The sequence below is a fragment of the Hippichthys cyanospilos genome, chromosome 10 (assembly GCF_059441005.1).
Source record: "Hippichthys cyanospilos isolate Australia breed blue-spotted pipefish chromosome 10, RoL_Hcya_1.0, whole genome shotgun sequence".
NCBI classification, from domain to species: domain Eukaryota; kingdom Metazoa; phylum Chordata; class Actinopteri; order Syngnathiformes; family Syngnathidae; genus Hippichthys; species Hippichthys cyanospilos.
The window spans coordinates 1,342,286-1,362,438 of NC_142378.1; the positions used below are offsets into that span (position 1 = coordinate 1,342,286).

At 42.2% G+C, this 20,153-nt stretch overlaps 2 protein-coding genes across 5 annotated transcripts; both read right to left on the reverse strand.

The window, feature by feature from the left end:
• Positions 1-948: 948 nt before the first annotated feature.
• Positions 949-16,927, reverse strand: slain2 (SLAIN family member 2). Of its 4 annotated transcripts, XM_088426319.1 has the most exons (10): positions 16,221-16,927; positions 12,004-12,146; positions 8,691-8,861; positions 8,191-8,364; positions 7,759-8,100; positions 7,294-7,440; positions 5,332-5,403; positions 3,914-3,952; positions 3,328-3,547; positions 949-2,668 (listed from the first exon to the last, which is right to left on the reverse strand). In XM_088426319.1, the coding sequence occupies exons 1-10, from the start codon at positions 16,667-16,669 to the stop codon at positions 2,608-2,610; spliced, it is 1,818 nt and encodes a 605-aa protein (XP_088282445.1). In that variant the 5' UTR covers positions 16,670-16,927; the 3' UTR covers positions 949-2,607. The 4 variants fall into 4 exon arrangements, with proteins under 4 accessions (XP_088282445.1, XP_088282447.1, XP_088282446.1 ...); XM_088426321.1 differs by lacking the exon at positions 5,332-5,403; XM_088426320.1 differs by lacking the exon at positions 3,914-3,952.
• Positions 16,928-17,896: 969 nt separating this feature from the next.
• LOC148416497 (uncharacterized) lies at positions 17,897-20,087 on the reverse strand. The gene is made up of 2 exons (XM_088425395.1): positions 19,433-20,087; positions 17,897-18,822 (listed from the first exon to the last, which is right to left on the reverse strand). The coding sequence occupies exons 1-2, from the start codon at positions 19,620-19,622 to the stop codon at positions 18,014-18,016; spliced, it is 999 nt and encodes a 332-aa protein (XP_088281521.1). The 5' UTR covers positions 19,623-20,087; the 3' UTR covers positions 17,897-18,013.
• Between the last annotated feature and the right edge of the window lie 66 nt (positions 20,088-20,153).

Sequence of the window (20,153 nt, forward strand, 5' to 3'; positions counted from 1 at the left end):
CATATTTTTTCATTGTTTTACAATTGAGGACCGATAGCGTCCTAACGCATGGATATGAAAAATATCAAATCGCATTTTGCCTTCTCGTGAAACCGGTCCTCCGTCTTTTGAGTCTTTGATATCTCCGCCGCAATACGCGAGAGCATATTCAAATAAAGGCTGATGAATCACACCGTTTGGAGCTGATGCCAATCGTGCCGGACGCGCGCTCGCGTTGGCAGAGCTTTTTAATAACACGTCTCCAGCAACCCAACCGTTTTGGAAAAATATTCTTTTTTTTTTTCCACATCACAGGGGGGCACCCTTGATTTGGGGGTCAAATTCAGGTACTTTCTATGTTAGCATGTAAAAACTAAAAACGGAATACATTTCGTCTTTGTAAATTCTTTATATAATATTATATCTAAGTTATATTTGTCGAGGTTAGGCGTGTTTCAGATTTCCCACATTGTGAGCGGTCAGTGAATGCCTCGCCAGTGTAACTTGAACGCACGCTTGGCACACCACAAGTTCCTTTGATCATTGCACTCTTAATTGAATCAGCTGAAGACATCATAAGCTTGAAATGACCTCTCCGTTTTAGTAATATTCATGTGTGTTTTGACAAGGATGGACTCGGCCGTTGGTTCAGTCTGCTGGCTTCTTTTATTGAGGATAATGCCAGAAGAAGCTCAAGCTAACACGAGCTGCTGCTAGCCGCAACAGAAAAAAAAAAGGGATGACTCATCGGAGACTAACTTGTCACTGGCGTCCAAAATGTCTTTGATGTTCACGGCACATGGGCACTACCCGTTCCCATAAATTGCATCATTATTATTCTTAAAACGCTTTTCCACTTTAATGGCGGCGTCCTTGAAAGTCACGGAAAAGGACAACACGATTAATATATCGCGTAAAGCTGACTTTTTCAAAATCAGACCCCACCAAGAAAAATCGAAGCGAAAGACGAAAAGGTTTTTGGGCTTTTATTTAAAATGTGAATTTACACAGAAAAAAAAAAAAGTCATGTTTGTGGCTTTAAAAAAAAAAAGGTAAAAAAAGTGTCACACAAAAAGATGTGGTTGCTGTAGTTGGTCTTTTTTTATTTGTTGATTTTTTTTTGCAACATTCTAAGCAGCTTCCCACCTTTCTCTCTGAGGCACCTTTTCTCTCCTTAATAAATAACTTTTAATTTACACAATTAGATATAAATATGAAGGCGTGTAGTTCAAACTTTTTTGTCTTCCTCAAAGCAATTATAATAATAAATGTATTTCATTTCCGTTACAAAAATAGGCAGGCAGGCAAATCAATGAACGCTTTACAAAACCATAAATTGGCACCAAAAAATAATCATAAAAACAAAAACAAAAAAACACTTTGAAATCAGAGGCACTGCTTTAGAAACGAGCCACCACACCAACACGGGCACACAAATAGAATCATTCTGTTCGCTCTCCTTTTTTTTTTTTTTTAAAGCAAAGATGAGAATAACTGAGGGGATTTAAGGAACAAAAAAAGGGGACATTTTAGGATTTATGTATTTACTTATTATTTTTGTGATTATTCCAAAAGTTTCTAGGTGTCTTAAATCACCCGTGACGTCAAGAAATCCTAAAATCCCGCCTTATTTGTTGCCACGACAACGCAGGCGGGACCAAGGGGGGCTGTATTTTTAAATATGGTGCCAGCACTTGTTACTTGATGAGTAGGCGCACGCCAAAGACTAAATTATCTACGCATATACATTCCATTTAAAAATACATTCTCCATAATATGTCCCCTTTTATGTTCATTGGCTAAAATGTAAAAAAAAAGTTCAAAGTTGGCACAAGCTAACAAAAGGCCTCCTGGCACTCTCAGGGGCTGCAAAATGGCCGACAATGGCCAGTTTGTAATTGGCAAAACAATCAAGGCGGTCATGGTTGAAACGGAGGAAAATGGGGCGTCAATGCCACAGCTTCAAACCTGAACTGAAACCAAAACAAAGCACTTCATTTTTTTTTTTTTTTAAATACATTTCTAGTAGAGCCTTTGGAAACGTAAAAATGCTTTGGAGAGTTAGCTATGCAAATTGAGGTTCAAAATGTACAATAGAAAACTTATATTAAAAATCTTTTCAAAAAAAAAAAAATACTGCTATGGACTTTAGAGGACCCTCCATTGTTTGTCGCGGGGCATTTAGGTGCTCTTTCCATGACACCGGCCATTTAAAGGAAAGTAGTTGTCATCGAAGTACACGGAAGGAGTTTAAACTTCCCAGTTTACATGAACGCAGCATATGAAGTCATTGCTCGCTGAAGACAAGATGGCGTCTCCCATAGGAACGCGAATCGAAACAATAGAGGATCATCTGAAGAAATCAACTTGTGCATTCTCTCTGGGTGCTTTTTTTTGTTGTGGTTAATATGGTCGCCACGCATGGCAGAGGTCGATGGCAGAGAAGGCGGAGTTTGTTCTTTGGCTTTCTCGTTGGCCTCTCTCCTCTTCGGAACTGTGTATGTATTTTTTCTTTTTTTTTTCAAACCTATTCCTGGGACATCGCGACCATGAAGTTCATCAAGGTAGATAAAGTGCCACGCGGTCTGATTGACAGTTTGAGTATGGCGCCCTCTGCTGGACAAGCGGCTAGTAGCTTTCCCTCAGGTTGTCTCGGGTGCCGCTGTAGATGCGAGGGGCCGGGAGACTTCTGCGAAGCGCGACAAAAGGATTGTTATATTGCCCGTCTACAAGGTTTGCCCCACCGTTTGTGCTTATAGACAATGCTGGAAGCCTTAATGCCGATATGATTTTGTTAGTCTGTTCATGGCCACTTATACGGTTTGCGAGCACAAAACGGTCGTACTTTGCAAAAGTATTGTTATAGTGCCAGTTTACGTGTTCTGCTCCACTGTTGGTGCTCCTGTAGCCAATCCTTGAAGCCTCAAGGCTGATGCAGTTCGTTAGCCTGTTTATGGCTATTTGCATTGTTTGTTTGCAAAAATGAGTTATACCTTGCAAAAGTACTATTGTATTGCCAGTCTCCATGTTTTGCTCCACCGTTGGTGCTCATACAGCCATTGCTTGAAGCCGATTCCTTAACCTTTTTGTGGCTACTTGCATTGTTTGATAGCATAAATTAGTCCTACTTTGCAAAAGCATTGTTATATTGCCAGTATACATGTTTTGCTTCACCATTGTTGCTCATACGGCCATTGCTTGAAGCCTGAGCGTCAATGGAATTTGTTTATTTGCTTTACCTATTTATGGTTGAACCGAATGTTTTTTTTTAGCATGATGCTAAACGGATTGTTGCTTGGTTGTTTTACGTAAACAAAAAGGATAAAGACAGGAATGTCGTTTTCCTACCTGCGCACGGGTTGTGCCAGCTTGCTGCGGGGCAGGGGGATGCCGCCTCCTCCGGCGCCACCCGCCGGGGCGCTGGGACGAGGCAGGCCGCTGCGGGGCGGAACCAGGGAGCGGCCGGGCGTGGCGGTGGAGCCTGCGGGATTGCCGCTGCTTTTGACGGGCTGCCTCAAGGCCAGGGGCGAGGGCGCGGCCGGCGTGCGCAGCTTGCTGGATGGCGCGACTGACGGGGAGGAAGGGCTCAAGTCAAAAAGCGTGACGCCACGCCACCCGCGCTAAAACCATCAATGTCGGGAGTCTGAGAGCCAAGCATGATGGATGCCTTTCGAGCGCCACGCGAACAATGTTATGCAATGGCAAAACAACAACAACATATACACTGTTTACATTATGATGCTTAATTTTAGTTGTAAAAAAATGGTGGAAGTTTTCTGAAATGGCTCTCCATGACAACGCGTGGTCAAATTTGCGCGGGAAAGGCGAGTCAAATGGACTTGTCGTGATGCGTCAACACGATGAGATGCGCAAAGCACGCCGGGGAGGCACCACAACCACAACAAGAGCGGCAAGCCGTCAGTGAAATACTCACTGAAGTCACCTTCGTCGCCAAAGCAACAGGAGAGTGGGACTGGACACGCACGCACACACACACAACAAAGACACAAGCCTTGAGTGAGTGGAGGTTGAATTCACGCGCGACGTGCGGCACCCTTTGAGCCGCAACAACTTTGTGGCAAACGTTTGATTGGTTAGTCGGAAACCACACACGAGCAAATTCCCAGAGGGGAGTCGAGATCCATAGTCGGTGAATGTTTTGTTGGAAGCTAGCTAAAAGTCCAACGTAAAATGAAATGTATTTTTGGGGACTAGCATGTTAGCTAACAGGATTGAAAACCTCATGTGAAGTTCATTTGTTTTCATAGCCGACGGAAAATGGATGGAACGTGGCGTCACTGTTTTATGAGCCTTCAGTTTTGCTGCTTTGCCGCCATCTCGTGGCAGCTGTATCCAATTACACCTTTTTTCCTTTTTTTTAAATTTTATTTTATTTTTTAATTTAAGATATTTAACGAAATGCCTCATATATTGTAAAACCAGTTGGGTTACAAAATAACTAAATGAATAAATAAATGTATAGGTCAAAAAAAAAGGGCCGACCCAATTTTTGGCTCAATTTGATCCAACCTTCCACAAAACAACCTCAAAAATAGGTCGTTAAGTTTAAAAACACACACACACACAAAACAGAACAAAGTTGCAAGCCCTTTTTCGGTACATAAATGAGTTACATTTTCTACCAAAGGTTTTTTTTTTCGAGAGTATGTTTGGTAAACAAAACATGTGCCTGCCATTTTTTGTTGTTTTATCACAAGAGGAAAAGTGTTCGGATGGAAAACAAAAATGAAATTAGAGGACACTATCAAACTAAATGGAATACATTGTAAATACATTTGAGATCTTCGTGAGAAAAAGTATGCCTCTCCTCAATATTCGGATTTTTTGTACATGAAAAAAAATAATAGTGTATTGCAGATTTAGAAAATAGATTTACTTAATGGGTTGTGGATTTTTTTCAACGGTAATGCTTTTTTTTAAATCCCCCAAAGTACTTTTTTACGGGATGTATTAATGGATTAATAATAAATCAAATTTGGAAAGGTGTGCCATTTGTTGGGCAGGCCACATTTTGTTTTTCCACCTTGTGTTACGAAACTTACGAATTTGGCTTTAGCGGGAATCCGTGGTCAACTGACTGACACACCCTAAAAACAAATGGGTCACAAAAAAAGGACCGACTCAAAATTAGAGTAAATTTGATCCAACTTTCTTGTTGTTTCATCCAAAACAACATTTTTGGATCGCCTTTTTTGAGAGTTGTTTTGTGCGAGAAAACCACAAAGTTTAGGTGGAATTAAGCCAAATACAGTATTTGTTTTGTCCCATACTTGGGCTCTTTTTAAGCGGGTTGTTTTTTGAATAATAAGACGCTCTCAGCCCCCCTTTTACCTCGCCGGGCCGTCGGGCTTTGGAGGTGCTGTTTGGTTTTGGGAGTGGACTGTCTCGGGATCTGAGGCGCCGCTGTGGACACACACATCAACACACACACACGCTGTCACTCCAAATTGTGGGCTGCCTTTGCAGTGCGGTTGCATGCCTCTAGAGGGCGCCAAAGCCAAACAAATTTGCGGCCCGCAGCTCCAGTCAGCAGTCAGCGCCACATGCCAAAGCCAAAGAGGGGAGGAGCCACATTGGAGCATTTTTTTTTTTCGATCAACTTCGAATCCATGCACTCGTACTCACTATGATCGAATAACTTTGCTAGTACACTTAATTTTATTATTAGTGAAAAAAAAAAAACTCAGGCTGGGCAAGTATAAGCAAGGGCTGGGAAAATTATATAGCCCAAAAAACAAAATCGCGATTTTCTTCTATTATTCCGGATGAATATGATTTTAATCCATTTTAATGGGAGAAATAATGGCAACAAACATTTATTGAAAGGCCTAAATCTTTTTTGGTTTGAATATGTTGAAAATATCGAGACAAAATAATTAATGCTGATTTTGTGCATAACTTTGCTAAACACATTCAATCCCAAAGACATGCGGCATTTTTATGTTTAAGTGTCTGGATCACAGGTGTCAAACTCAAGGCCCGGGGTCCAGATCTGGCCCGCCACATCATTTTATGCGGCCCGTAAAATGCAAATTTTGACTTCAAATTTCTTGCTAAAATTCCAGATTCTGCTCAAGATGAAGCCTTGTGTGAGAAAATCAAAATAAAAGCCAGAGAGGATAGAAACGTGTTGAAAAAAAGTGCAACTGCCCCCCCCCCCCCCCCCCCCCCCCCCCCCTTGAAACAGAGAGGAGGATTACGAGCTCTGGGATTAAGAGGAATGCCATTAACTTCATCCCGCATTTAAGGATTACATCAAATGGGTAGTGGAGGCTCTTGTGAGGGGATCCTGTAATCACACCGAGTAGTTCTCAAAAAAGCCTCCCGACAAGAGAATGGAGGATTTTGTAGCATGAGCACCAAAAGAAGAACAATCTGTAATTGCAATAAAAGAAGAAAGGATTGTCTTTTTTTTTTTTTACATTTCATAAATTCTGATGCACTTGGTTATTTTTTTCAGTTTTAGACTAACCTGTAACTTGGATAACCGCTATAAAAAGTAGCTAGCATTTGTTGAAAGTTGATCTTTGTTTTTTTCTTCTGTTAATGTTAAAAAGAATTTCGTTTTAGGATGAGGGCGGCGGGTTTGCACAGAGGTTCTCAATCCCAACGACATCCACGATCGGTGACGGACATGCCGTGACAAAATTTGGGATGTGTGTGAGTATACATATATACTTTCTATAAATCAATCTTTTTAAAGATTATATTTGTTGTTTTTTTCATTTTTTGATGCAGTTTTTGTAAATAAATAAATAAACAAAACAGCTTTTTTTCAAGGCATAAATGCTTATTATGTATTACCCCCCCCCAAAAAAAAATCAAGTTATATTAGATAGGAAAATAATTCATATCGTCACTAATATTGATGCATCTGTATTTTTTGATGCATGAATATCAGTGCACACACTATAACTAACAGGAACCTTTAATGGTCCCTATTATAAAAGTGTTCAAATAACTAACACAAAATCTTTTTTTTTTTTTGCTTTCAACATATTTTTTTTTCAATTATATCATGCATCATTATTTTAGGAGTCCAGATGTTCAATCCCCATGCACGTATTTATATATTTATTTTGTTTTTTTCCCCCAAAAGTGTCTAAAAGCCTTTTGAGACTCTCCACAAACATTTGAATAAACTTGATTATAAAAAAAAAAAAAAAATCTAAGTACTGGGGATTGAACGTCAGGACGCCTCTGGCACTGAATGAGTTAAAAGAAAGTTTGCTGAGAAAGTTAAGGCAAACATGCAGGCAATGCATTGCGCGTGCAAGTGTGTGTTGTACTCACGAGCTGATTGGCTGTGGTGTCTGGGAGATCCTCCATTTGGCATCTGCAAGTTGGACTCGCAGCTTTGACTGTTCTTGACGGGCTCCGGGCCTTGCGGGGGCGCCGCGTTGGAACGTGTGAGGTTGGGGAGACTGCGACGTAGCTTTTCTGCATCAGGAGGAGAACACTTTAGGGAGGTTCGTCATTCAAAAAAAAAAAGACATTTTTGACCGTAAGCCGCACTGGTAAGTAAGCTGCAGCAGCAAACATTTTGCAAAAAAAACACTTTTTGTTTTTCTATTTTCATCCTAAACATGCACCGACATATTTTCAACATAAAGAGTACTGCAGAGTAAAAATTCTAAATCAATATTTCGGTCGTGGAGATAAGCCAAACTGGACCGTGAAATTCTGGGCTCAAATCACGAGAAAAAAGTTGCATCTTACAGTCTTCTAGAATTTCAGGGTACTTTGGATCCCACCCACCTTCGTTCTTGACCACGTTGGTCTGCGTGTCGTGGCCCTGCAGCGAGTGGCGCGGCTGCTGCAGGCGACCGATGGCGGGCTGCGGCGAGCCGCGCCCGTAGTCCGCGGAGCGGGCCGGCGAGCGGGAGCGCGGCGAGTCGCGCGGGGAGGCGCGCGGCGAGTGGCGGGGCGACGGACTGAAGCGGCTGGAAGGCAGGTGGAAGGCCGGGTGCGCCGCTTCCTCCTCGTCCTCCAGGCTGTGGGCGTCCAGCTCCTGGTCGCTGAAGGTACTGCGGCGCAACGAGTGGCAGGACGAGCCCGAGCTGCGGCGGGAGGCCGAGGCGGCGTAGTCCTGACGGAGACCTGCCCGGGCGAGCGTACGCGCCGTGAACCCGGCGGAACACCTCGGCGGAACACCTCGGCGGATTTGGGTGCGCGGGAAGCGGCGCTTACTCTCTTCCTGCATGCGCGCCAAAATCTGGACATCGTTGACGTTGTTGAGCTTGTAGGTCGTGGAGGAGCCCACCGAGTCTTCGTCCATCTCCGAGGTGCTCAGCTCGCTGTCCACCGACGACTGGGGGCTGACGGCCGGCGGGTTCCTCTCGGCCGCCGTGTTGCGTTGGTGCGCTGCAGGGGGAAGGCTGAACTTTCAAGCGGTCGTAAACAAACTTTACGCTTCAATGGGGATTTGGGTGTCAGGTCAAGATTTTAAGGCAGGTTTACGGTTTCTAGCTTGGTTTTCATGGAACGATTCAATATAGGGTTTGGAATTGAAGTTAGGGTTTCACATGAGCCTTACAAGGTTTCAAAGTAGGTTTTGAAATGAGGTGGGTTTGTACATTTTCTGTGACGTTTTTACACCTTGAAATAGTTCAGATTCAACGAATGAGCCTAATATTTCCCATCGCTAACCGCTAAACCCCAAACTTTGCATTTTGTCCCTGTGATGGCACCTGCGTTGACGGGCATCAGTTGCTGCCTGACGATGGGCACCTTGCTGGGCGTGGAGCATGGCGAATTGAAGCCGCTGCTGTAGGGGCTACTGGCGGCGTTGGGGCTGTACGGGCTCCCGTAGCTCCCCTGCTGGTTGTAGCAGCTCCCGTACAGACTGCGGCGCTTGTTAGCTGCAATTTCCATAAAAGACACGCAATATAAAGACAATTATTAAGCAATTGCATGCCCTGTTTGTATGTCTTTCTGCTCATTTTTTTAGCTTACTCTTTGTCATAAACGTCCTTTTGTTTTATGTGTCGGTTTTACAAAGCGGAAGGGAGCAAGGATGCTCCTCAGAGTGAAGCTAAGCGATCGTCTCCGAGGGCTGGCGGTACGTAAAATTCCAAATGGACTCATTTCCAAAGACGCACTCCAATATCGTCTGGCAAGCGGCCGCTATTCAAGTCTGTGGACGGCAACAACGCTGACAGTGTTGGCGCACAGTGGCTCTGCAGTCTGCCGCGGGCTCTATGAAAGCGTATGGCGCACACCATTCAATAGGAAGCATTCAAGCCGCGGCACAATGCAGGCGAGTGTGAGCTCTCGTGTCCTAAGGTCGAATTCTGGACTCCATCGGCACGTCCTGTTCCAGCCCTCGCGTAAACACCAGAAAGGGAGAGCATTTCCTGGAGGAGTAATTACTCGAATAAGCAGTTGATTTTTCTTGAGATTCACTCGGTAGCACCCTGAGGAATGCTTCAAAAAAAACCTGACCCTAATAAATAGCCCAACAAGAAAAGAATAACCGCATCACAGAAATAAACAGAGATTAAACAGTAAGCCATTTTACATTTCAAATATATATATATATATACATATCAAAAACACACTTAAAAATACATTTAAACGTGCTTACATGTGTATTCCAATGGGTTTGGACAGTCAAAAATGTGTACTCCACATCGGCAACGCAATGCTTTCATAAAATACGGCCTGCAATTAAAAAAATGTTTGTTTGTTTTTTTAACACTAAGATCTTAGATTTCACTCAGTTTTCTCCTTTGATAATAAAGAAGAAAAACACTGATCTAATTCAAAACTCAGGGGAAATGGCCTTTTAAATGATCCCAAAAAGTTCTAATGTTTGACAATGCAAAATCAAAAAATTAGGAAAAAATATTCATATGCAACAAAAACTTGGGTTGGAGCAATTAATCTGCCAGTTGATAGACAGAGAATTAATCAGCAAAAGAGCGATTATCAAATGACAATTACATGTAATAATCTTGTAGTTTTTACAGCTTTTTTATCCTAAAATTGTTCATATCCTTCGATTTCAGCTTGTCAACAGTAATTATTCATTGCTTAGTCCTTCATGCAAACGGACTGACAGAAAAAATGATAAAAGACTCCATTTTAAAAGTACTCTATTTGATGGTGACAGACCTAATAAGCACTATTAAACATTGACACAATTTGTCAATGTTTTTGCATTTTTGTGAAGCACAGAGGCAGAGAAATAAAGGTTAGATTGCTCTTGATAGGAGCGGGACTGACTGGATGTCCTCATACGAACCGACGACTTGTCCGAGAACATTTCGCATCAGCCGCGATCGCTGTCGCTTAGAGCGAGAGCGCGTCGCTGTTTACGTGCTCGCGCCGCACCGGGACAAGACGAGCCCAGAGGGATTTGACACTGAGGAGGATGCAGGATCTCCACGCGCCTCGAGTAATCAGGTTAGAAAATTAGAAAGACGGGCTTGCTAAGTTTATCTACTAATGTGGAGGAAAACAAGTTAACAAGTCATAGAATTCAAATTGACAATGCAATGTAGTAAAATGGCATCTTTAAACTTCAATGACTGCAAATTCGGGGAAATAAAATTGCTTTTTTCACTTGGTCAGAAGCAATGATATTATCAATAAAAAGTTAACTAAAATTGAAAAAAAATTCTAGAAAAAAAACGGGAGTGCTAACTAACTGAAGCTTCAGTTTAGGCTTAGCAATTTTTCATCATCATCTACACTAGATTTCCCTCATGGGTTTTTGGGGTTGATTTCACTTATTTGTGTACAGCTATTGGAAGGAGGAATGCTTGTGACTTCTCGTTAACTTAACATTATTATTACACACTACTTACCCTGAATTCTTGCCCAGAAAAAAAACACTCAACATACAATAAATACAACAAAAACTAAAACTGATATTTATAAACTTGAAACAAGGCATTATTGAAAAAAATAATAAAAAACGGTAGTAACAAATCCACTCTTAAACATACAGGTAATTAAAACTGACTAAATTAAGAATTAATTGCTGAATAATCCAAAACTGTTTATACTTCCAAAAGATCTATTTTTTGTAGCTAGGTAGCCCTAGCCTAGCTAGCTATAGCTTCCTAACCATCTTTATCTAGCTAGCTATAGCTTCCTAACCAGCTTTATCTATTGCTAGCTAGCTAGCAAGAAAGACAGAAAGAATTTGTGGATGTTACAGGGATTCTGAAGCAGGTGGGGCGCGGGGCTAAACAAGTACGGACTCCCTCGCTCTCCCCCACAATTATCTGAAAAGCGTCTCCTCCCTGTTCTGTGACTCAAGCCCAGCGGCCGATGAAGAAGCGGCCGGGTGCGCGATCATACTACGCAGCTCCCATCCGTCGTTTTCCCGGCGGATTCCACATTCCCGTGGCTAGCAAACACTCCATGGCAACGGCCTGTTTTTAAGCCAGCGCGCGTGCGCTTTGTGGAGTCGGCGGCGACACGAGGGACTCGCCCGCCCGAGGGTGACGTGATCCTACTTCCACACCTACAAGGATGAGGTCACTCACTCTTACTTGTCCTCTTAGTCATGCATCAGCAGACCGGGTTTGCAATCGGCGGTCATTCTGGGTTTCGCGTTGCAAAATTTCATACAAATACACGGCACTTAAAATGGAACTATAGCAATCAATGGCAGTGAAAAAGTTCTAAATAAGCCTCTTTGAGAAGGAACTATAAAAAACACGTCACATTGAATGCATCATCCAGCACAAGTTCTTTTTTTAACTGTCACCCTTTGCTCAATTTTCTTCACGTTATCTGAAGCTCACTTATAACTAAAATTATGGTTCACAACACAACAATAACACTGTAGAACCTTCAGCAAGCGTCACATGATGCATACCGCTGGCTGTCAAAATGGAAACTCTCAGTTTAGCCGCAAGGAGGTGTCTATCTCCCCCACAACTCCTAGTTGGGGGGCACGCTATATTTAGCGGCAGTCAAAGCGTGGAAAAGTCAAATCAGACATGAGCCCAGCGCAAGGGTGGAAAGTAGAAGTGCAAATTGGTTTACCAGACATTGTGAGGTCCAGCCTGTGGATGAGCGAGCGCTTGGCCAGCTCCATGTCCGGACTGGGGTTGTCCAAAGCCTGGCGGCACCACACCACGGGGCTCAGCGCCTTCTGCAGGGGACTGTTCAGCTTGGCTTCGTACAGCCTAAAAAACACACGCCGCCAAATTATGTATTTCATATATTAAGCGTGTAATATATTTAATTAGTCGTGCATGTAAGTCTTTCTTTACATTTAACATATGTAGTTTTGTACTGTGTGTTAATATTAAGATAGCGGAGTTTTGCGTCAATTTAATCATGTGGTTGTCTTGCAAACAAAATGTGCAATTTATTCTCTTGAAATTATAGACACACGAAAGGAAATTAGCACAGATCTTGTAACGATCACAAACCTTCAAACAAGTTCTAGTTTAGCCAATGTTTATTATTGCTTCGTATCATATGTTAGCATTAAGCTAGCCGAGTTTCAGGAAAGCAAAATCTTGTGGCTGTTTACAAACACGCCTTGCAATTTATTTTGAAGTCATTGACAGGCTAACGGAAATTAGCGTAGATGTAAACATTACAACCTTCAGACAATTGTAACTTTAGCATACTATTTGTACTTTGTATTGTGTTTTAGCATTAAGCTAGCTGAGTTACAGGTAAGCATAATTTTGTGGCTGTTTTACAAATGCAACGTAATTTTCCTAACGTCATAGAGAGGCTAATAGGAATTAGCACAACCGTATTGTGTGTTAGCTTTAAGCTATCTGAATTTCATTCAAGCATAATCATGAAGTTGTTTTACAAACGCAACGTGTAATCTATTCTTTGAATGTCATAAAGATAACAGATTTGAAGATTACAAACTTTTAACAATTGCCACTGGCATTTATTTATTAATGTTTTGTGTTGTGTGTTAAGCTAGCGAAGTTTCGTGTAAGCATAATCATGTGGTTCTTTTCCGAAGGCAACGTGTAATTCTGTCAACCCCAGGCTAACAGGCTAACAGAAATTAGCACGGACGTCACAGTAATTACAAACCTTCCACCAACTACTACTTTGGCAAACACGGAGAATAAAAGCTTACAAACCGGAGCACACAGAGAAACAGAATTTAACATTGTACTATTCAAATAAACCGTGCTGCTCCTCACCCAAATGTGAAAGACCCAAAACGGGCTGAGGGAGATTAGCATGGATATTACTGTAATTATAAACTGTAATGATGGTAATTATATTTTCACTTTGGCGAATAGGAAAATCCCTTAGATTTCTGCTTCAAGGACACAAAGCGACACTAAAACGCGAAACAGTACTAAAATTGAGTCGGGACCTTTTTAGAGAAGAACAGAAGAAAGCCGAGTCTCTGTTTCTAAAGCAAATCCCAGACAGCAGCTGTCAACTCGGCTGTGATCGCAGCCGTCAGGAATTTCTTCACGATGAAAGTCCAGATCGTCCGCGCTCAAACTCAAGAGATGTTCGATCAACGCAACCTAGGTGGGATGCCCGAACCAAAGGGATAATCCACAAACCAGCCGGAGGCTAATTCCCAGATTACAGAAATCGCTTCATCCTTGATCGCCGTCGGATCAGACAAACAAACTCCGCCGGCGGCCAGAAGATCCTCTTCGGATCTACTGAAGAACGTAAACATCCTGTGACGTTATCGACAAGATATATATCCGTTCACGTTTCTCAACTATCGATTTGGACAGCGGTCGAATAGGGAAAAGTTTTATTAGATTTTCTCTTTGTATCTGTTGCTGGTCCATTTGTTTTAAAGCGGCTGTTTATCATAAATTGGTTTTATCATAATTGTAACATCAAAGAACATTTCTGTTAGCCCGTCGGTTGTGCTTCGCATTATAAGTTTAAGAAATAGCATTCTAGTTTGCATGGTGAATTTTTGTCTATATAATATGAACTGGGGGTGGGCCAGTACTGATATCAGCAATCAGTATCAGGCCGATACCTTGCACTTTTTTAACATATCTGTATGTGTCCTGGTAGATGATACTAGTATTTGTATTAATTTCATTAAATTTACAGGAAATGCTGCATTACAATAGGTCACTCCTTCTCTAAATGGATTTTGGTGTGTTTTGGAGAGGGTTTTTGTATCAAAAGTATTCATGGTATCTGTATTTGGTATCTGTATCATTGACTATTCAAGAGTTGAGCGCTCGTATTAGTATCGCTTTGGAAAAAAAAAGAAAAAGTGCTATTGAACATCCCTAGTATGAACTTTTGGGGATAACCCTGCTTAAATCTGACCATCAAGCGTCACGGAATCACAGTTTTGCTTGCCAGTTTTTTTCTGGAGCTCCAGCGTCAGAGGCCTACTTGTGTTTGTTTGACTGCGGGGAATTCTGAGTAGGAATGTAACCATGGCTGCCGGGCAGAAAAACAACTCCCAACGTACACGTGTAACCCGCCTGTAAATCATTCAATATGTCACTTTATGTTGAGTATTTTGTTTACGTGCATGATGACATCATCTTATGACAGACTGTTTCATTTTTCTTTTGATGGCCGGCTCTTCATTTATATGATGATTAAAGGATATATTTTTTTTTTGTTTTAAAGTGAAGACCGTTTGGGCGGTTTTCATTCTCACGGACTGAGAAATGACAAGTAATAACTTGTTACTTGAGTCAGTTTTAAAACAAAAAAAAAGTAGAGCTGTACTGTACTTTGCTGTCAGGAATTTAAAAACACGATTCCAGTGCCAGTACTTTACTTTTGTTCGACTAAATGAGGCAAATTAACTGCGTTTACGTCATGACAAGTATATTTCAAATATGTAGTCGTCGTATACGGGGAAAACAAATGTCAGCCAGGCATGCTTCAGTAGATTGAAGAATACTTTGTTCACCCTCGAGGGCTGCTCAATGACGGTACGGCAAGCAGGGAGGGACAAGAAGAATTAAACAGTGTACAGTATATTTAATTTGCATAATTTGCATAATATTGTATGCGTGGCATCAATAGCAAAAAACAGAAATGTGTAGGACGAAGCAAAAGCAGATAATTTCGGAACATTGGACACAGTTGACTGGTCATGAAATCCAAAATTTGTCTATTGTGAATGCTGTTCATTTCTATGTATGTTTGGGGTGTGCATCTCTCAATAAAAGATCATTTGATACATATTTTGATACATGGTGTACAATGAATGGTAGATTGAAAAGTGTAATAATTAAACCGGGTTCAATTCAATGCGTTCACATCTTTAAAATCAAAACAGATTCAAACTAGGCTTTACATATCTGAATGGCTAGATGGGATCGGCACAGAATTTGCATTTTATGCAAAATCAGTTTGTTATGTCATATTTGCATTGTTCAAATGCATGACTGATCTAAATGGGACATTATACCAAAGAGGGATGGTTTGTGTGGCCATTTTAAATGTTTTTTTTATATATTTTTGAGAGGGTGTTTTTTTTCACTTCATTTTCCGTGTACTGAATGTTTATCAGCATTGAAGGCATTTTTTAATAATTGTTATTAATTTTTCCCCAATGCATGTTATCATACATTAGTTATATACATATTTTGGCAATTTTTGGGCCAGACCAATCCCAATACCGTCAAATATGGGGGTTGACTGTATAGTAGACAATTTATTTATAGAGATATATTAGAGATGCGTGCGGTTTGGATCGTTACGGTCCTCTATAGCCCATTCAATCCCAAAGACGTATTTATATGACTTTGCATGGCCCGGACAATCAATCTCAGGTACTCATTTGCAATATTTAGGTTTTTTTTAGTGTATATTTCTATTTATTAAAAAAAGGGTAAATAATCGTCTGAAAATAACAGGCACTGTCTCAAATCCCAAAGGTGAATTTATACGTCTGTACACAGTCCAGACATTCAATTTATATTTATATATTGATGTATTTTTCAAATAATACGATAGAAAAGGGTCTGAAAATACCTGACATTGGATGAGATCATCTCGGTGATCAGCTCCACAATCCTGTTCCTAATAATATGAGTGGGTTTATCGAAACAGCAAACAAACGTCGAATATGTGAAACCCGCACTTTAATGTCTTCATTTTTCTGTGTAGTAGCATCTAAGGAAAAAGTTGGGAGATTTCCGATCTAGTCTGGCCCGCAAACAACAGGTTTCCGATCAACGTGGTCGTTTTGGGTTAGGGGGTTTGGGGCCCACGGTGCGTTCGCGGACCAGCAGCAGCCGGCAGCTGTCATCGCCACTCACCAGCTGTCGTCGTCCTCGTGCAGACAGTCAATGTCCTCCAGATCCAAGACGTCCACCAGGTCCAGGATGGACGTCTCGCCGTCGTCTTCCGAGCAGCGCGAGTTCCGGGGCGACCCGGACGCGGCCGCCGAGGCGCCCTCGCTCTCGTACGGCCTCTTGAAGCTGACGCCGTCGTAGGAAAGCCGCGGGCTCCGGCAGCGGCGGTTCTCCAACAGGTCGCCGTAGCCGAACCCCACTCCGGGGGCGAAGCCGGCCATGTCGCCCCCGGAGAGCAGCGCCGCGGACGACGACGACAGGGACTCGTAGCCGGCGCTGTGGGGTCTGTGGTGGGCCGACATCATCATGGAGCGACCCCGCAGCTGCTCGTTTTGCTTCTCCAGCTGCTTGACCAAATCCTGGAGCTTCCTCACCTCCAAGTCGGCGTTAATATTCGAGTTGATGTCCTCCATGGTGGCTCCCTCGCTCAGCGCCCCCCTCTCCCCGCGAGGGAAGAAAAAGGCGCTGGTCCGGGGCGGTTCGAGTTTGCTCGTCGCTTCCTTGGGACTCTCTTCCCCGTCCGCGACGCCGGAGGGACGCCGTTCAGCCGCGGTGCTTGTTCGGCGGAGTTAAAAAGCTCAACATTTCGTCTTGAGGGCTTGTCCCTCCTCGGCCATTTCCACAACACACGTCACAACGTTTGAGACGGGCTCTGGCAGCTGACGTCACCGCGGACGGGGGCGCGCACGTAAAACCAACACCTATTTGCGCGTTCCCGACAGGGGGGGGGGGGGGGGTTGCGCAACTCTTAACTTAACTTTTTAAAAGCCGATTCGGCAAGAAGGAATAGCTTTTTTTTCAATTCACATTCATTTATTTTTGCGAATTATACTTAAGCAGTGTGGAGGTCCGAAAATGCCTAAATTAAATACACCATTAAAATGTTTCATTGAAGCTAAGTAATGGTAATGGGTTGAAAAGTAAGGTCATTGATTCATAATTTAAAATTGGATGAAATCAAATAAAAACATCCATCCCCTGTAAAATTTGCCTTGTCACCAAGTGACTTTTAGACTGATAAAATTCCAGGCATGTTACCACCGTTATTTGGTAAATTTAGCATTTTCACTCACCTTTCAAGGCCAACAGAATATAGGGTGCTATTCTATGCAAATATGGGTACTGCCATATGAAAGATTGACTATCCTTCTTCAGTTAGAATTTATGTAGGTAATAGCTGTGTTGTGAGGAAACACTGCCATCCAATGGTCACAGTTAGCACTACAGTGCTCAATTGGTTTATATACAGTAATTTAAGCATAAGTCAAGGGTGTGAGCTACACTCCAAAAAAACGTATTTGACTAGACTTTTATTACTATTTTAAAAGACGAGAATTCTCGCCCTTGACACTGAATGAATTAAGCAGTAAAGTTCATTTGTTTTATGGAGCTCCTGAGGAAGTCATTTTCCCACTGGCAATTAATTTGACATTCACAATTACCGACTGCAAGTAAACACTGCCAACGCTATCTTTAGCTAGCCGACACGGATCTCGACAATGAATGTTTGTTTTTATATTTTGTCATTGCGCTTACCGTCAACTGAAATGAAACCACACATTCAACGTTAGATTAATTTCATATCAACAAAGTTCATGTATGTCAAAATTGGTTTTATTGTACACTAAAGATTGACAAAAATAATTGAGCAAAATAAGAAAGAACATTGTAAAAAAAATCCAAAATTGTCCATCTTTTAAGATGATTTTATGACCATTTTGTTACCATTTGCTAAGACTGTCTTTTTGAGTATTGGACTAGCGTTTAGTTGAGGCACGGTCATTCTTGTTCTTGACGCACTTGTGACACGTGACACCATATTTACGAGTGAATCGCTTGTGGCACACGTCGCAGCTGAACGGTTTCTCGCCCGTGTGGATCCTCATGTGTCTCTCCAGGTCCACCTTTACGGAAAAGCCTTTGGCGCAAACCGAACACGGTACGGACTGCTTGAGGGGTTTGGGCACGTGGATTGAGATGCTCTTTTCGTTTGGATTTAAAACCGTCTGGCAGGCGGCGTGCAGGCCCATGTGTCTCTTCAGATGGCTTCTTTGAGTGAAGGATTTGCTGCACACTTGGCACGTGAAAGGCCGCTCTCCCATGTGAATCTTGATGTGTCTGGTCATGCTAGTCTTGATATGGAAGGTTTTCTGGCACATGGGGCAGCTGAACTGCTTGTTGACGGGAATGATGGCCGTCCTCGAGGATTGCCGCAGGTTTGGCGGTTTGCCGCTCGCAGAGACGTTCGCGGCGGCGTCTTGACTCTCCGCAACTTGGCTTCGGTCAAACTGCGAGGAATGACCTTCGTCCTCTTCGCGCTTCAGATGGACATCAAAAGAGGAAGGGTAGACATCAGTCAAAGGGCACGTGTTGACGCCGACTTCCGCCACCTCGCGGCTTGGAAGTTGCTCCTCATTCTGACACCCCGGAAAGTTTTCAACTTTTATTTCACTGAGGCTTTGGCTCTGGGAGGATTCCTCCGTCGTCAGTTCCTTTTGAATTTGCTTCTCTTGCCTCTTAGGAACTTTTGGGACTTCTGGACTCGCCAATAACACCTGCTGCACATCTGGAAGAAAATACAGAAAGGTTTGGGAAGACAAGTTATTCCACATCCACAACATTGCAATAAATTAGGGATGCACAATTAATCTATTTCTTCTGCGATTTTAACATTTAAAAAGCCGGCTAGCTACATGTCAAATCAAACACTTTGGCATTCTACCAGCAGGAGGCAGCCTTTTCTCACCCTACTATATTATTTACCAGTAAGAAATGGCATCATGAAGAGGGTGAGGCGGTCACACAGTTTGTTTCCGTAAACAAGCTTTTAGTCATCCAGAAACCCCCAAACTCATATTTCAGATCAATTGAATTGACAATACACCAAAGGCAAGATTACATAATTTATATGAATATATGGGACGGGAGAAGGCTTAAAATACCGTTACATTGGCACTTTCAACAACATGAGTATTCACTTCCTCCACCAGGGGTCACTATTCCCACACTCGAAAGTACGGGTGATTTCCAAGATTTAAACATTCGGGCATGTATCGGGATTTTCTGTGCACTTTTCGGTTAATCCTGAAAATTCAAATGAAACCCATTCCTCTAACTTTTTTAGATCATCCTAACTACTGTAATAATGAATTACCTATTGGAATAAGCGAACAAACCTTGGTGGCAGTCACCACGCGACTTTATTACAGCTTCCAGTAGCTCGATTTGTCGCTCTTTTTCTTCTTTTGTTCGACGAAGTTCCTCCTCATACTCTAATATCGTCCTTTCAAAGAGTTGATAAATGTCTTCCATCGCAACGTTTAGTCGCTCTTTCATCAACTCTCGCATCAATGTGACTTTACCCATGTTAGCACAATCGTGTTCCCTTTAAACCTAGTAGCGACGAGTTGCTAATTTGAGTGTATCTTCAGATCACTCGGTTATTTTGTTAAGGTAAAATAAGTGAAATAACTACAGATTAGGCCGCTTTGACAAGATTTAAAAACGAGGCGGTGCAGCTATTCGGTCATAAAAGAAAGCACATCACACGGCGGTGCACAATGGAGCTTGTCTAGCAAATGCTATAGATAAACTACACGCATGCGCAGAAAAACAGCGCATGCGCAAAATCGACTGTTCGATCGCCCCACCCACTCAACTCCCATTTTTGATTTCATTTTTAATTTTATTGTTTAGATTCATTTTTTCCCTCAAATTTATGTATAACTAATTTTTGGTCCTCCTTTTTTCCCTTCATTTTTTATATTACATTAAGCCAAATTTTGTACTTTTTTTGTTGAATGTAACTCAAATTTGTTCACCGCTATCTCTAATCTACGCTAACGCTATGCTAAATCACGATTAGTTACTAGCATTAAAAAAACGGGTGTGACACAA